Source organism: Delphinapterus leucas, chromosome 19 (genome assembly GCF_059928025.1).
Source record: "Delphinapterus leucas isolate spDelLeu-1000000601 "Yukka" chromosome 19, BTC_Dleu_Yukka2, whole genome shotgun sequence".
Classification (NCBI taxonomy): Eukaryota; Metazoa; Chordata; class Mammalia; order Artiodactyla; family Monodontidae; genus Delphinapterus; species Delphinapterus leucas.
Window position 1 is genome coordinate 57,291,044 of NC_143147.1, and position 17,945 is coordinate 57,308,988.

A 17,945-nucleotide genomic window follows, 5' to 3' on the forward strand; every position below is an offset into this window, starting at 1 on the left:
AGCGGCTGGGCCCGTGAGCCATGGCCGCTGAGCCTGCGAGTCCGGAGCCTGCGCTCCGCAACGGGAGAGGCCACAGCAGTGAGAGGCCCGCGTACCGCAAAAAAAAAAAAAAAGAAGTTGAATGGGCACGTCAGCCTCTTGATGTTATCACTGAGTGGGATATTCAATTCTTTGAAGAATTAAAAGCAGCCATCCTTGCTTTACTAATCTCATCGATACAGAAACAGAACTGCGGTTCTAGGAGGAATTCAAAGCCCACCCACCCATCTCACCGATATCAAAGCCTCTACTTCCTTCTCATGTCAGGTCATTAGAAAATGAACTGTCCTACACTCAAGAAAGAAGAAAAACTTAAATAGTAATTTCCCTACACCTCTGATAATAAGAAATATGCCCCCAGAATTCCTTCTTTAAAATGCTTACATCCCTCCTCAGGCCCTTCTACCAGCAAGAGCTGTGTTCTCCAGGTCCTGCGAACCATGTCTTTATTATTTCTTTTTTTAAATTAAATTTATTTTTTTATACAGCAGGTTCTTATTAGTCAACAATTTTATACATATCAGTGTATACATGTCAATCCCAATCACCCAATTCATCACACCCCCACACCCACCCCCTGCCACTTTCCCCTCTTGGTGTCCATACGTTTGTTCTTTACATCTGTGTCTCAATTTCTGCCCTGCAAACCGGTTCATCTGTACCATTTTTCTAGGTTCCACACATATGCGTTAATATACGATATTTGTTTTTCTCTTTCTGACTTAACTTCACTCTGTATGACAGGCTCTAGATCCATCCACGTCTCAACAAATGACCCAATTTCATTCCTTTTTATGGCCGAGTAATATTCCATTGTATATATGTACCATATCTTCTTTATCCATTCATCTGTCGATGGGCATTTAGGTTGCTTCCATGACCTGGCTATTGTAAATAGTGTTGCAATGAACACTGGGGTGCACGTGTCTTTTTGAATTATAGTTTTCTCTGGGTATATGCCCAGTAGTGGGATTGCTGGATCAAAAGGTAATTCTATTTTTAGTTTTTTAAGGAAACTCCATACTGTTCTCCATAGTGGCTGTATCAATTTACATTCCCACCAATGGTGCAAGAGGGTTCCCTTTTCTCCACACCCTCTCCAGCATTTGTTGTTTGTAGATTTTCTGATGATGCCCATTCTAACTGGTGTGAGGTGACACCTCATTGTAGTTTTTTTTTTTTTCATTGTAGTTTTGATTTGCATTTCTCTAATAATTAGTGATGTTGAGCAGCTTTTTCAAGTGCTTCTTGGCCATCTGTATGTCTTCTTTGGAGAAATGTCTATTTAGGTCTTCTGCCCATTTTTGGATTGGGTTGTTTGTTTTTTTAATATTGAGCTGCATGAGCTGTTTATATATTTTGGAGATTAATCCTTTGTCCGTTGATTCATTTGCAAATATTTTCTCCTATTCTGAGGGTTGTCTTTTCATCTTGTTTATGGTTTCCTTTGCTGTACAAAAGCTTTGAAGTTTCATTAGGTCCCATTTGTTTATTTTTGGTTTTATTTCCCTTACTCTAGGAGATGGATCAAAAAAGATCTTGCTGTGATTTATGTCAAAGAGTGTTCTTCCTATGTTTTCCTCTAAGAGTTTTATAGTGTCCAGTCTTACATTTAGGTCTCCAATCCATTTTATTTTTGTGTATGGTGTTAGGGAGTGTTCTAATTTCATTCTTTTACATGTAGCTGTCCAGTTTTCCCAGCACCACTTATTGAAGAGACTGTCTTTTCTCCATTGTATATCCTTGCTTCCTTTGTCATAGATTAGTTGACCATAGGTGTGTGGGTTTATCTCTGGGCTTTCTATCTTGTTCCATTGATCTTCTGTTTTTGTGCCAGTACCATATTGTCTTGATTACTGTAGCTTTGTAGTATAGTCTGAAGTCAGGGAGTCTGATTCCTCCCGCTCCGTTTTTTTCCCTCAAGACTGCTTTGGCTATTCGAGGTCTTTTGTGTCTCCATACAAATTTTAAGATTTTTTTGTTCTAGTTCCATAAAAAATACCATTGGTAATTTGATAGGGATTGCACTGAATCTGTAGATTGCTTTGGGTAGTATAGTCATTTTCACACTATTGATTCTTCCAATCCAAGAACAAGGTATATCTATCTGTTGGTATCATCTTTAATTTCTTTCATCAGTGTCTTATAGTTTTCTGCATACAGGTCTTTTGTCTCCCTAGGTAGGTTTATTCCTAGGTATTTTATTCTTTTTGCTGCAATGGTAAATGGGAGTGTTTTCTTAATTTCTCTTTCAGATTTTTCATCATTAGTGTCTAGGAATGCAAGAGATTTCTGTGCATTGATTTTGTATCCTGCAACTTTACCAAATTCATTGATTAGCTCTAGTAGTTTTCTGGTGGCATCTTTAGGATTATCTATGTATAGTATCATGTCATTTGCAAACAGTGACAGTTTTACTTCTTCTTTTCCAATTTGTATTCCTTTTATTTCTTTTTCTTCTCTAATTGCTGTGGCTAGGACTTCCAAAACTATGTTGAATAACAGTGGTGAGAGTGGACATCCTTGACTTGTTCCTGATCTTAGAGGAAATGCTTTCAGTTTTTCACCATTGAGAATGATGTTTGCTGTGGGTTTGTCGTATATGGCCTTTATTATGTTGAGGTAGGAGAACCGTGTCTTTAAATGCGAACATCCAAGGATATAAGTCTAACTTGAGGGTGCCTTTCTTTTAATTGTGCTTCTTGCTTCCTGTCATAAAGTATGAGACATTTATTTCTTCACCTGAAGTGCAATTAACACTCCCTCCCCCCCCCAAAAAAGTGCAATGCTTTCTTCCTTTGCATGCCCAACCATTGGAAAGTAACCTAGTTCACTAAAAGCACTATCTGAGACTGAAAAGGAAAAGGCTAACTGTAGACAAACTGGATATTTTATCCACTCAGATTGGCTTTAAAAAACACCAAGATGGACACATGGTATTTCCAGAAGTTCCTTTGTTACAGACTTTGGTCCACAGCCTCCATAAGGTTACATATCAGGGCAAATCCAAATCTTAAAAGTCTTCTCCACAAATATTAGTAAAAAGCTTTAGTTCTCACTAAGCAAGTAATCTTTCTTGTTTCAACTGCCAGAAACACAATTCAGAGCCTATTATTTTACATAAACTGATGATTATATTACTCAGTTTTACTGACTCATGGCTAAAATTTTGCAAAAAAAAAAGATACTATATCTATTTGCATTTGTCTGTATGATTACGGACGACTTTTATCACAGCAGGGGGTGCTCCTCAACCAAGAACCTAGGAGGGTAAAGGGAAAATTATTTTTCCTCCCATACACGTTTTCGAATACTATTCAGAAATAGGAGGAAATAAACTATCAATCCATGCAAAAAACATGGATGAATCTTACATGTATATTGCTAAGTGAAAGAATTCAGTCTAAGGAGGCTACACACTGTATGACTCCATTTATATGACATTCTGGAACAGGTAAAACAGAGAAGGTAAACAGGTTATGGGGTGGGGGGTTGAAATATTACATATGATACTTTAGTGATGGACACCTGCCACTATGCATTAGTCTTTTCTAATGGATTTTTACAACCTAACAAGTAAATCATAATATATTTAAATTTAGCTTTTTTATGATATGGGAGTGTCACAGGATGGAATAGAGAATATGACAAAGAATCTAACTGATTTAGAAATGTATGAAAAAAAAAACTCACTGTTGGTGGTGGGGCAAAAGGTACTGACCTAAGTAACTATGGAAAAGAACGGAATCCATGGAACAAAGGCAAAATGTAGCATACACAAATACTGGACTCTGTAAGTTCTTTCCCATGGGGGTATTAGCTAATAGTGAAACTACTATATCTGTAATCTGGAATGGAACAAGAAATGAATTCAATGAATGACAAAAAGCCAGGTTTCTTATCATTGGAGTGGGAAGTTACAGATAAACAAAGGCAGAAGGTTATAACATCCATGTAATAATGGATAGATTAGATTTCCTCAATTTTAAACACTTTTCTGCATCAAAAGGTGCTATTCAGAAAGTGAAAACACAGCTCACAGAATAGAAGAAAGTATTTCACATGATATATCTGATAAGAGTCTGTTCTTCAGAATATATCAAGAACTTTTACAAATCATCAACAAAAAGACAACTCAAGTTTTAAAATGGAAAAGAACTTGAACAGACTCGTCTCCAGACAAGAAATACAAATGGTCAACAAGCACATAAAAGATGTCAAACATCAATAGTCATGGTGGAAATGCAAATTAATACCATAATGTGATCCCCCTTCACAAACACTAGAATGGTTATAATCAAGAAAACTGAAAGTATCAAATGTTAGCAACAATGTAGAGAAATCAGAACCCTCAAATATTGCTTGTGGAAATGGAAAATACTGCAGCATATGTGTACACTAGTTTGGCATTTCCTCAAAAAGATAAAAAAAATACAATTACCATAAGCTTCAACAAACCCACTCCTAGCTATAGACCCTGAAGAATTGAAAACAGGTGTTCAAACAAAAACCTGTACATTAATATTCATAGCAGCACCGTTCACAATAGCCAGAAGATAGAAATGACTGAAACGTCTATCAAAGGGTGAATGGATAAACAAAATGGGTAGATCCATAAACTACCCTATTATTCTGCCATATAAAGGAAAAAGTAAAATGGTGCTGCCACTATGGAAAATAATATGGCAGGTCCTCAAACACTTAAACAGTTAGTGTATGATCTGTCAATACCACTTCAGGGTATATACTCAAAATATTTGAAAGGAGGAAGTGGAACAGATATTTGTACAACCATACACATAGCAGCATTATTCACAATAGCCAAAAGGTGGAAGCAACCCAAGTATCCATCAATGGATGAACATATAAACAAAGTGTAGTATATACACAATGGGATATGATTCAGCCTTTAAAACTAAGGTAATTCTCACACACGGTACATGTGGATGAACCTTGAAGTCACCATGCTAAGTGAAATAAGTTGGTTACAGAAGAACAAGTATTGTACAATTCTACTCATATAAGGTATCCAGAGATGTCAAATTCAGTGACAAAAAGAATGTGGTTGTCAGGGGCTGAGGGCAGTCAGTTAATGGATACTTGGGGGAAATGAAAAAGTTCTAGAGATGGATGGTGAGAATATTTTTACAATATGAAGGTAGTTAATGCCACAGACCTATACACTTAAAATGTTTACATGGTAAATGTCATGTTATGAATTTTAATCACAATGAAAAAAATGAAGTACTGATACATGTTACAACACAAATGGACATTGAAAACATCCTTAGTTTAAAAAGCCATCCAGATCATACTCATCTTGTGTGCTTTAAATCCATCAAGGTTGCAAAAATAAGTAAAAAACTCAGTAACGGTTCCAGAAAAAGAAAACTGGATCACAATGGAAAAAGATGTTTTCAAACAGTTGGGACAGCTGGTACAAGTTGAAGTGGGCCTGTGGATTAAATTATAATGTCTTCTCATGCTCCATGTCAACAGCAGAGCCTAACAGGAGGAAAAAAGACTTCCTCTTCTTTTCTAGCAAGAGCTTAGCCAATGAGAGACCATCACAACTCAGCCAAAGAAAAGCCATGACTCTTTGTTTACTATGGTCCTCTCAACTTCCCTTTCCCCCTCTATAAGATTTCCCCTCTCCATTTTGCTTGGGACCTTCACGTGGCTCACCATGGTTGCAGACCCTTGAAGTGGTTGTAATTCTTTGCTGATTGTGAATAAACCCATTTTTGCTGGACAAATAACTGAAAGTCTATTTGTTTTAGGTCAACAGTGGTCATGTGCAAGCTCTGGAGTGCCACCCTGCTCCAGGGGCAGCAGGCACGAGGGTTTGCCCCCTGCCCATATTAGTGTTCAGAGCAGCCAACTCCGGATGGACTTGACTCCCAACAGGAAGGTATCATGCCTGTTCCAGGCAGAAGGTAGATGTCTGGGCAGTAACTGTTCAAGGGGAAGCGGGACAGGGTACCTGAGGTCTCCTAGGGCTGCCATTCCCTGGGGAAGAGCCAACTCTCCATCTGTTGTGGGTCTGAGGTCACAGGTCCTTAGCTGTGAGCAGTGTTGTCACTTCAGTCTGATCTCTGCACAAACTTTGCCCATTTGATTTTTTAAGAGTTCCATTCTGGTAGCTCCTCCCCAACTGTTTGTAGGCTAATTGGGCAGTAAAGGCACAAGTGAATCCAAAAGGTCCTGTGCCATCTGCTTCTAAAGTGCAGTCGCAGGGATTTGTCAACAGAGCTGAAGACTGACAGAAGGCCCCCAAAGGGAGGAGGAGATCCTTGTCAGCATTTTTGTCCCCCCTTGCTCCCCAGGCACACCCAGCAAGGCAGCATTCACAGTCCTGTTGAGTAACTCTGGAAGGGCGTGAAGTGTAACGATCATGCTTAGTAAGCCCTGGAACCTCCTCTTGTTCCCGTGCGCCTTTCCCTGGGTGACCTGAGCAAGGCGGCAAATCTCTGCTGCAACCCAGCAATCACATTACAATTTGGCAGCTCTCCAAACTCTGCTTAAATTTTAAAAGCTAGCACAGCCGGGTTTAGTTTTACCTCTCTGCATGTGGGAGACAAGAAAAGTATTTATCTTTTGAAACTCAGATTTTAAAAAAAATTTTTATTTATTTATTTATTTATTTATTTTTTGGCTGCATTGGGTCTTCGTTGCTGCATGCGGGCTTTCTCTAGTTGTGGTGAGTAGGGGCTACTCTTCATTGCGACATACAGGCTTCTCATTGCGGTGGATTCTCTTGTTGCGGAGCACAGGCTCTAGGCATGAGGGCTTCAGTAGTTGTGTGTCGCAGGCTCTAGAGCGCAGGCTCAGTAGTTGAGGCGCATGGGCTTAGTTGCTCTGTGGCATGTGGATCTTCCCAGACCAGGGCTCGAACCCATGTCCCCTGCATTGGCAGGCAGATTCTTAACCACTGCGCCACCAGGGAAGCCCCAAAACCTCATATGTTAATTTAAATTGTATTACCAGGGTTTTGAGCTGGCAAGTAAGACGACCAGCAGAACGACAGTGGGTCGGGAAGGTGAGGGTTTTGTTCATGGGATGTATCCATCACCTTAAAGTCCAGACATCTCACAGGATTCCTTTGCAAGACATGACCTAAACAAGACATTATTATCAGACTGAAGAGAATCGGACTCCCTGCAGCTACAGGGAGAAGACAGAATCTTTTCTCCTCTTGCTGAGATTTCTTTCAGCAGCAAGGCCAAGTGCTGGAATGCTTCAGTCTACCTAAAGTAAAAGCTCCCAAATTTATAATACAGAAGGGAAAAGGCAGGATAGAATTACCAAGAAATGAAATATATTGTAGACACATTAATGATTTGCATTTGTATCTGCTAATATCTCTGGCCCCTCCCCCCCACACAGTTGAGGTTTGGGGAATTTAAGGGATGTGGGCAGGGGTAGATGAAGCTGAACACTCCCTGGGCCTCAGTCTTCCATCTGTAGCCTGAAGGGGGAGGGAGTGGCCAGGCTGCTTTCCTGGGTGCTGCTACTCCCCCTCATGTACACACACACACACACACACACCCCAGTCTGAGGTAGCTCAGGACTCTGAGACCTTCTCCCTCCTCTCTGAGCCCCCACCACTGCCCTGCCACACAGTGACGGTTTAGAAGGTGGACAAGGGGTGAGGAAGAAGAAACCAGATGTTGTTGTTATAAGCCCTAGTTTTGGAAGGTAGGGGGGAAAAATGCTAAGAAATTCTTCTGAAATTCAAAGCCCAGGGACTCAGACTCACTATAAACAACTGAGATTTAATTATTAGATTACAGAATGCTTTCCCTACCCAATAGCTTACCACCACATCAACAGGCTCCAGTATACGAACAATGGATTACAACGGGGAGAGTGCCAGGACTCAGACTCTATGTAAGAAAAGTTTCTAGAGAAACCTAAAGACAACAAGAGGCAAAAATAAGGACACCAGAGGACACTGAAGCCTCCAACTCTTACGGCTACAGCAAACATTAAACACAGCCCAACTCCTAGTAGAGTAAATGAAACCTCACACTGAAGACCCATTTACCTCAGTTCCTATTACCCAACACAACGTGTCCAGCTTTCAACAAAAAAATTACAAGACATGCCAAAAGGCAAGAGCACACTGTGGAGAGACCAAGCCAGCATCAGAACCAGACTAAGATAGGGTACAGATACTGGCATTTTCAGACAGAGAATTTAAAGTAAGTATGATTAATACATTAAGAGCACTAGTGGAAAAATGAGACAATGTGCAAGAACAGACAGGTAATGTTAGCAGAGATGGAGCCTCTGGAAAATATCAAAAAGAAATGCTAGGAAAAAAATACAGTGACAGAAATGAAGAAATCTTTCAATGAGCTCATCAGTACACTCAACTTGGCCAAGGAAAGAATCAATGTCAATAGGTCAATAGAAATCTCCAGGCTGAAATGCAAAAAGAAATAAAGAAGGAAAAAACCCAGAACATCCAAGAACTGTGGGCCAAAATTAAAGACGAAATACATATGTACTGAAACACAAAGACAAAATCTTGAAAACAGCAAGAGAAGTATGACCTGTCAGATACAAAGAAACCCCAATAAGACTAACATCCGACTTCTCATCACAAACAATGGAGGCCATAAGAGGGATGACAGATTCAAAGAACAAATCGTTTTTATGGGGAAATTTCTAGCTTTGTACCTGTGCAGCACTAGAACATACCTAATCCTTGTGTCGTTAAAAGTTCAGTCTCCATCACTCTGGTCTAGAGCTGATATGGCACCCCATGGGACAACATAGTATTGTGGTTATTGGTACCACCTTTCCCCCTTACAGCTGTGACTTTGAGTTTTTTCTTATTTTCTGGCACCTAGGGATGACTCTTTGGTTCTTTAGAACTTGGCTCTGTGTGTATGTACTGCTTAGCATTTATAGGAATATTTAATTGAAAAAGAATAAAAAGGAGTTTTTTTTTTTTTTTTTTGGCGGTACGCGGGCCTCTCACTGCTGTGGCCTCTCCCGTTGCAGAGCACAGGCTCCGGACACGCAGGCTCAGCGGCCATGGCTCACGGGCCCAGCTGCTCTGTGGCACGTGGGATCTTCCCGGACCGGGGCACGAACCCGTGTCCCCTGCATCGGCAGGCGGACTCTCAACCACTGCGCCACCAGGGAAGCCCTAAAAAGGAGATTTTTATATGTAAAAAAAAGAAATACATATGTACTTGGAATACCAGGAGAAGAAAGGGAAAACTGAGCAGAACAAATATTTGAAGTAATAATGACTGAGAACTTTCCAAAATGAATGACAAATACCAACTCTTATATACAAGAAACTCAGAGAATACCAAGCAGGATAAAACACAAACAAACTACTCCTAGGCATATATTCAACCTTTAAAAAAAAAAAAAAAGACAAAGAGAAAATCTTGAAAGAAGCCAGAGAAATACAACACACCTATAGAGGAACAAGGATAAGAATCACAATGGACCTCACATCAGAAAACCTGCAAGCAAGCAAGAAGTGGAATGAAACATTCAAAGTGCTGTAAGAAAAACCCTCACCAGCTTAGAATTCTACATACGGTGAAATTATCCTTCAAAGGTAATGGAGAAATACTTTCTCAGACAAACAAAAACCAATGGAATTAATTGCTAGCAGACCTGTCCTTAAAAATGTTAAAAGAAGTTCTTCAGGCAGAAGAAAATTTATTTATTCAGAAACTTAGATCTATATTAAGACATGAAGGGCTTCGCTGGTGGCGCAGTGGTTGAGAGTCCGCCTGCTGATGCAGGGGACACGGGTTTGTGCCCTGGTCCGGGAAGATCCCACATGCTGCGGAGCGGCTGGGCCTGTGAGCCATGGCCGCTGAGCCTGCACGTCCGGAGCCTGTGCTCCGCAATGGGAGAGGCCACAGCAGTGAGAGGCCCGTGTACCACAAAAAAAAAAAAAAAAGACATGAAGAGCGTCAGTGAGGAAATTTTAGGAAGGTAAAATAAACATATTTTCTTATTCTTAAATCTCAAAGATAATTGTCTATTTAAAGCAATAATAATGACAACATATTGGGTGATTGGGTGATAGCATATGCACAAGTGAAGCAAATGACAGCAATGCCACAAAGGATGGGAATACTTCTGATATAAGGTACCTGCATTACATGTGAGGCAGTGTCGTTTTATTTAAAGGTGCACTTAGTTTAAAATACATATTGCAAGCTCTAAGGCAACCAATAAAATGTTTTTAAAAGACATATAATTAATGTACTACAAGAGATACAATGGAATCATAAAATGCTCAATTATGTATTTGTTTATAATTAATAGCAAAATATCCTGCCACAGGACGGCCACTGTGAAAAGAGTCTACACTTTAAATGTGAGGTTTGGAGGTACTCTTACCTTCAGGTGCCTTCTGACCCCCACGCCCCACCGCATGCAGCATCCGATAGTCCTCGTGCTTTGGGATGTCATAGTCTACTTTTGATGAAAGTTGTGGAGGGAGAAGGCAGAAAAAGATGGAAGAAAGGAAACAAAAACACAAAGAATAGAAAACAGTAACAAACATTATGTTAAAAGTAAAGAGATGGAGAAAGATATGTCATGCTAACACTAATCAAAAGTAAGCTGACGTAACTTTTATTAATTTCAGACAGAGCAGACTTCAGAACAGGGAGGATACTACGGGATAAGAAGGGGCATTAAAGTATGAAAAAAGGGCCAATTCTCCAAGAACACATAACAATCTAAATCTCTATGCACCTAACAAAACAGCGTCAGTATGGGAAACTTAAATTTAAAATATTACGTAATGTTTTACTTTATCCCAGGAATACAACATTCCTAGAAATTCTAATTGTAAGCAAGAGTGGGTGGCATGGGTAAGAGACATATGACCAAAAAGTAAGAGTGGCTCATGAAAGGATGAAGTAGTCCACAAAACTGCAGTATCATTAGGATGACTCTAAAGTGTGAAGCTGCTGATGTCTGATCAGGATTGAACTGTTACCAAATGCTTTTCCACATTTATCACATTTAAAGTGTTTCTCTCCAGTATGAATTCTCCAGTATGAATAAGATGAGTGCTCTGGCTAAAAGCTTTATCACATTCACAACATTCATAAGGTTTCTCTCCAGTATGAATTCGATGATGTTTAGTAAGGGACGAGTTTTCAGGGAAGCCCTTCCCACATTCACTGCATGTATAGGGTTTTTCTCCAGTGTGAATCCTTTGGTGTTGTGTAAAGGTTGAGTGGGCACTGAATGCTTTTCCACATTCATTACAGTTATAAGGCTTTTCCCCAGTATGAGTCCTCTGGTGTTGGGTAAGGTGTGTACTTCGTCTAAATGCCTTCCCACAATCATTACACTTATAGGGTTTCACTCCAGTGTGAATTCTCTGATGTTGTGTAAGAGTTGAGATATCATTGAAGGACTTCCAACAGTTAATACATTCATAGGGTTTCTCTCCACTGTGAATTCTTTGATGTTGAATAAAGGATGAGTAGTCACTGAAGGCTTTCCCACATTCATTACATTTATAAGGTTTCTCCCCAGTATGAATTCTCAGATGTTGAACAAGTGATGAATTTACAGTGAATGCTTTTCCACAAACTTTACATTTATAGGGTTTTTCTCCAGTATGAGTTCTCTGATGTTCAGTAAGAGATGAACTTTGGATAAATGCTTTTCCACAGTCATGACACTTATAAGGTTTCTCACCAGTATGAATTCTCTCATGACGAAACAAGTTTGAACGGTCACTGAAATTTTTTCCACAGTCACTACAATTATAAGTTTTCTTTTTAGAAGCTCTTTGACTTTTAATTGGAGATAAGTTCCATTTGACACTTTCCCCAAATGGATCAAATATATGTAGTTTCTTTTCTGAATGAGTAACATTCCGTGGGATAAGTTTAGATCTTAGATCAAAACCTCTCTCAAACTCATTAAAAGTATGCCCATTTTCCTCACAAGATATTTCTTCATGGCCAACTATTATTTGCTGAAAACCAGTGGTTTGGGCAACAGATTTTTTTGAAATTTTGTCTATAGAGCGCTCCTTTTGCTTTTCTACCTTGGCCTCATATTCACAGGTTTCTTCAAATAAATACTCTTTGAACACATCCCCTCTGAGCCTTTCCATGATGACAGTGATGGAACTGCTCACTCAAAAGTATATTCTAATGGTCTTCTCTTTGGTATCTGCTCTGCTCTTCAAATCTGAGGGGAATAAAACATTTATAAAAACATATTTTCTGTGTTGGGATTACAGGAACTGAACTCAGGAGGAAATAAATAACCTTACTAAAAATTAGAATGCATATTTACAGTCTCGTAATCTGGGAAAATAATAAGTCAATGGAGTAGAGTTAAGAAGAGGCAGAAGTGCTAGGAAAGAAGTTGGCCCAATAGGCAATGTGACAAAGAGTCTGAAAGCTGAAAAAAATGTTTTAAAGATGTAAAAGTTTAACCTTCTCATTTAAAGATAAACAAGTTTAGAACTAGAGAGGTTATGTGATTATAACCTAAAGATACAGAAGTTATTAATGAGATGGTCAGAAATAGAACTTAGGCTTTGTCCACTATACTACCACAGTAATCTGGAGACTAAACAGAGCTTAAATGAGAGAATGGACAGGTACCTAGTCAAAAGACAAATAATAAAGGGGATGCATAGCAGTATTAGAAAATGTGCGACAGGGATTTCCCTGGTGGTCCAGCAGTTAAGACTCCACACTCCCAATGCAGGGCGCCTGGGTTCAATCTCTTGTTGGAGAACTAGATACCGCATGCCTCAACTAAGAGCCCGCATGCCACAACCAAAAAAAAAAAAAAAGCCCGCATGCTGCAATGAAGATCCCATCTGCCGCAACTAAGACCCGGCACAGCCAAATAAATACATATTAAAAAAAAGAAAAAAAGGGGTTTCCCTGGTGGCGCAGTGGTTAAGAATCTGCGTGCCAATGCAGGGGACACAGGTTCAGGCCCTGGTCCGGGAAGATCCCACATGCCACGGAACAGCTAGGCCCATGCACCACAATTGCTGAGCCTGCGTTCTGGAGCCCACGAGCCATAACCACTGAGCCCGCATGCCACAACTACTGACTCCCACGCCCCTAGAGCCCGTGCTCTGCAACAAGAGAAGCCGCTGCAATGAGAAGCCCACGCACCGCAACGAAGAGTGGCCCCCGCTCGCCGCAACTAGAGAAAACCCGCAAGCCCACAGGCAGCAACGAAGACCCAACGCAGCCAAGAATAAATAAATAAAATAAATTTAAAAAGAAAAAAAGAAAATGTGTGACAAGAAGAAATGGCAGAGCTAAGCACATGGAGAGAAGCCACTGAGGAATGTAAAAACAGCACCTGATAAAGCAATGTACAAAGGAATAACAGCATTTATCCGTACACGAATTCATACTGGTGAGAAACCTTACATGTGTGATGACTGTGGAAAAGCATTTATCCAGAGTTCATCTCTTACTGAACATCAGAGAACTCGTACTGGAGAAAAACCCTATAAATGTAAAGTTTGTGGAAAAGCATTCACTGTAAATTCATCTCTTGTTCAACATCTGAGAATTCATACTGGGGAGAAACCTTATAAATGTAAGGTTTTTCACTGTGGTAAAAAAACAAAAAACATATTTCCATGTCAAAAAAAAAAAAAAAAGAGAGAAGGTCCAACTCTGAACAGAATAGCAGAATTTAAGGCATTAAGGAGAGCTCCTTGAACAACATTTTAGAGATTCCACTCCTCCTAAACATTCACCCCTAAAGTGCACAGATTTATCCCTCATCTGAATAAGTGCCTCTGGAAACCTCAGCATCTCACAGGATCTCCACAATTCTTTCCTGGGCTGAGACACATTTTAGAAACTGAGAATTCTGCTCATGGGGAAAGAAAATATGCAACAAAATCAAAACTTTCATCACGTAAATATTTTGAAAAATTTAAAGCACTAGCACTATCAGTTTTTAAAAGCATATAATCTGAGTCTCCCAAAAGTCTGTGTCGAAGGACAAAGACTTACTGTCCTCCAGTCAACACAAAAAACAAGACACAAAACTAGAGAAGACACACACAGAGCCTTAGAGAGAGGTGTTATCAGACTGGTTGAAAACAGAAGGGCAGTATGATAAGGTGATCTAAGATCACAGTCAACGTTTGGGTAGAATCACTAACTAGAGGCAACAGCATTTTCACCAATCATAAACATAAGAGATGTTCTGGTACAAAGAGAGGTAAGGCACTAGAGAACTGTTCCTTTTTCTTTTTCACAAATACAAACCTCTGAGAATCCCAAATGAATGGTCACTTAAACTGTGGAAGCCAATACTTTGCTTTCTTAATTAAATCAAGGTTTGCATACTCAAATAATTTTCAGCAAGTGTTAAGAATAGAAAATCTTGGAAAGGTGTAGATTATAGTGTATGGATAAATGCAAGTCCTTCACAAGTCCTCCCAAAAAACAATCGTTTCAAGTCAAATTTCGGGTCTTCAAGCAAACATTTTAGCAAAGGCTCACCGTCTAGGGGTCGCAGGCTGCAGTCCGGAGATTAAAATTTTGGCCCACTGCACCAAATGTGCTGTCACAGCAAGGAAACTCTGGCTCGGTTTAGTTTCCCTTTAAGCAGTTCTCTTCTTGACATTTCTTTCTCCTTCCACCTCCGCTCTTCCTCGGCACAGGGAATGCCCTGGGCCTCCGCGGCCTCTAAGGAACCCGGGGTCCCGCTCCCCGCCAGGCCCCAGCGCCGAGCGCCCGCTGCTCCCGGCCGGAGACGAGGTGGGGCAGCAGGGCCGCAGTCCCCACGGACCTCACGTGAAACCAAGCGGCTCCGCCTGCGGGTCCGAAAGCGCCTGACGATGACGAACTGCGACTCCCAGAAGGCCTCGGGCCGCGCCGCTTCCGCTTTCGTTCTCAAGGACTTTTTCCCAGAAGTCCCCGAGAAATCTCTGCCCCTGGGTATCCCTCCCCCTGCGCGGAGCGGAGTGGGCGAGCGGGAGGTGTCTCAGCTAATCAGAGCCGCACACTGGAATTCCATGGTAACCACCGACGCTTGCTCCCTTCTGCGGTGCTCTTGATGGAGGCTGAAGCTTGCTTCCGAGGTTAGGGGCGCTGGCCGGCGCTTAGATTCTGGGGTCTGGTGTGCGCAGGACAGAGGGCTCCCCGCGCCCGACCGTACAGGCCCTGGGAAGGAAAGACAGTGTAAAATGTTACAGACATTAGAGGACGCTGTTGTTCTTTGGATACTGTTTCTAACAAATTGTAAAAAGATATTTTTGAGATTCGGGGGAAAATGGAACGAGGAACTAGGTATTAGAAAACATTAAGGAATTATTATGAGTGAACGTCACATTTGGCATTTCTCAGCAGACACTTCAAAACCATCCAGATGTCAGCTATGTTTGTTTTTAATCTGCCAAGAGCTCAGGCAGCCTGGAATGCAGGGTGAAAACGTGCAGCGGAGCAGACCCACCAAGTACTGCAGCCCCTGAGAACAATCAAGTCTCCGTCTCAGAGCCACTGCAGCAGTGACAATGGGGAGACCTATCCTGCTGTTTATCTTCTCATTTCCTCTCTCTGGCCAAGCCTGCAAAGAGCATGACAGAACCCTACTGTAACTGCAAATGTTTGTTTTCTGGTTTCAAATGCGACAGCATGTTCATTATGCAAAAGTTGGAAAATGCAGGAAAGTATATATAGAAAAAAATACCAGGAGGAAATACTATTTTGGGCTGCAGGGATCATAGGCTTTAAAAAATTTTTTTTATCTTACATGTTTTTCCATATTTCCCAAAGTTTCTACCATGAATTAGAATTACTGCTTTATCATAAAAAGTTTTAAAAATACATATTTTGCGATTTATAGGAAGGTTACATGGCAAGCATTACATACCCTCACATAAAGTTAGACATAGGGCATAGAAGCAGATACCTCAGAGTTGATCACAAATAGCTTCGTAAATAGCAAAACTGGCATAAGGTACAGAATATGGAGAAAGTATGCCATCAGTGACACTATCACGATGAAAAAAATGGGAGAGTGCAGTGCAGAGTCAATGCTGTGGCACTTTGCTGATGAGACAAAAGGCCTAGGACAATGCCCCAAAATATGGTGGTGCTCTAGAAATATTTGTTAAATAAAAGGGTCAAAATATAATTCCAAATAATTAATTTCTTTTTTAAAAATAAATTTATTATTTTTAAAATTTATTTATTTTTGGCTGTGTTGGGTCTTCATTGCTGCACACAGGCTTTCTCTAGTTGTGGTGAGTGGGGGCTACTCTTTGAGGTGCACAGGCTTCTCATTGCAGTGGCTTCTCTTGTTGCAGAGCACGGGCTTCAGTAGTTGTGGCACGTGGGCTCAGTAGTTGTGGCTCACAGGCTCTAGAGCGCAGGCTCAGTAGTTGTGGTGCACCGGCTTATTTGCTCCGTGGCATGTGGGATCTTCCCAGACCAGGGCTCAAACCCATGTCCCCTGCATTAACAGGCGGATTCTTAACCACTGTGCCACCAGGGAAGTCCATAAATAATTAATTTCTTAATGATTAACATTTACTATATGTAATATGGATACAATATTCATCAATTTGTATATATATACATATACGTATATATATATTCCAAAACTGAAGGCAAAACAATGAAAAGAAATAAAAAAAATAATAGGAGGGGAAGCGTCACTCCATCATTTTTAGTCCTTGTCAAATCAAGAAGACAAAAAATTGGATATCAAAGAGCTTAGAAACAACAGGAATTTATTTCTCCTAATCCTGGAGGCTGGGAATTCCAAGATCAAGTTACCACAGCTAAGGTGACCTCAGGCTCATGGGTCCACCTGCCACTCAACATCGCCACTCCAACATCCGTGACAAGGACTGAGCTCCAATACTCTCCCCAGACCTGCTCCTCCGAGCTTTCTCATCTCCATGGAGGGCAGCTCCATCCTTTTAGTCGTTCAGGCCAGAACCTTGGAGTCATCTTCTCTTTCCCTCCACCCCACATCCAGTTTATCAGGAAATCCTACCAGGTGAGCTCCAATACACATACAGAACTGATCACTTATTTGCATCTCACCAGTTACTCAGGGGCCACCATCCCTTCTCACCTGGGTTGTTGCAGAAGCTTTACTCTGGCACCCCAGTCTATTCTCAACGCACTAGCCAGAGGGATCTGCTAACACCCAAGTCAACCTGTTCCCCTTCTGCTCCCACAGCACTCAGAATAAAAGCCAATGTGGTGCTCGTGAGGGCCCTCAAGACGTGCAGAGGCCCCACCATGCCCCACCTCCTCTGACGTCCTCCTAACCTTCTCCCTCAGCTGCTCCACGTGAGCCCCTTGGGCCCTGGCTGATCCCTGGATGTGTTGGATCTTCAGGGCTCATGTCGCTGTTTCCTCTGCCTGGGAGACCTTTTCCACAGATAGCCACACGGCTCACTTCTCACTTTCAGATCTTTGCACAAATGTCACCTTCTGGGTGGAGGCTCTAGAGTCTAGGCTGTGCCCAGCACATGGTAGGTGCTCAATAACATTGGTTGAAGGAATGAATCTGTGAGTTGGACCAAGGAGATCTCTATCCTCAGAGGGACCTAGTTCAGGAGCTCCTCTTTACTCACTATCACTTACTGATAATACTGGGCACTGCCTATTAACAAAAAATAATAACAAAACAAAACTCTTTGCCAACTCAGTAAGTGAAAATGGCACCTTGTTGTTTTAATTTGTATTTCTTTAATTAAGAGTGGGTTGAGCATATTTTCATGTGTTGTTGGCTGTTTATTCATTTAGAAAACATACAAAATGCTGGTGATTATTTTCCGTGTCCTCTATCAAGATTTGATCATGTCATTTGCCGTTTCTTTCTGATATAAACTCTCAAAATATAAAGGGTATTAAATCTTTCTTTCTGAAACTTGTGTT

At 40.9% G+C, this 17,945-nt stretch overlaps 1 protein-coding gene across 1 annotated transcript; it reads right to left on the reverse strand.

The window, feature by feature from the left end:
• Positions 1-484: 484 nt before the first annotated feature.
• LOC111182645 (uncharacterized) lies at positions 485-14,996 on the reverse strand. The gene is given in 4 exon segments (XM_089901469.1): positions 485-7,155; positions 10,423-11,089; positions 11,092-12,243; positions 14,550-14,996. Coding segments are annotated over 2 exon segments (1,191 nt in total). The 5' UTR covers positions 12,167-12,243; positions 14,550-14,996; the 3' UTR covers positions 485-7,155; positions 10,423-10,973.
• Between the last annotated feature and the right edge of the window lie 2,949 nt (positions 14,997-17,945).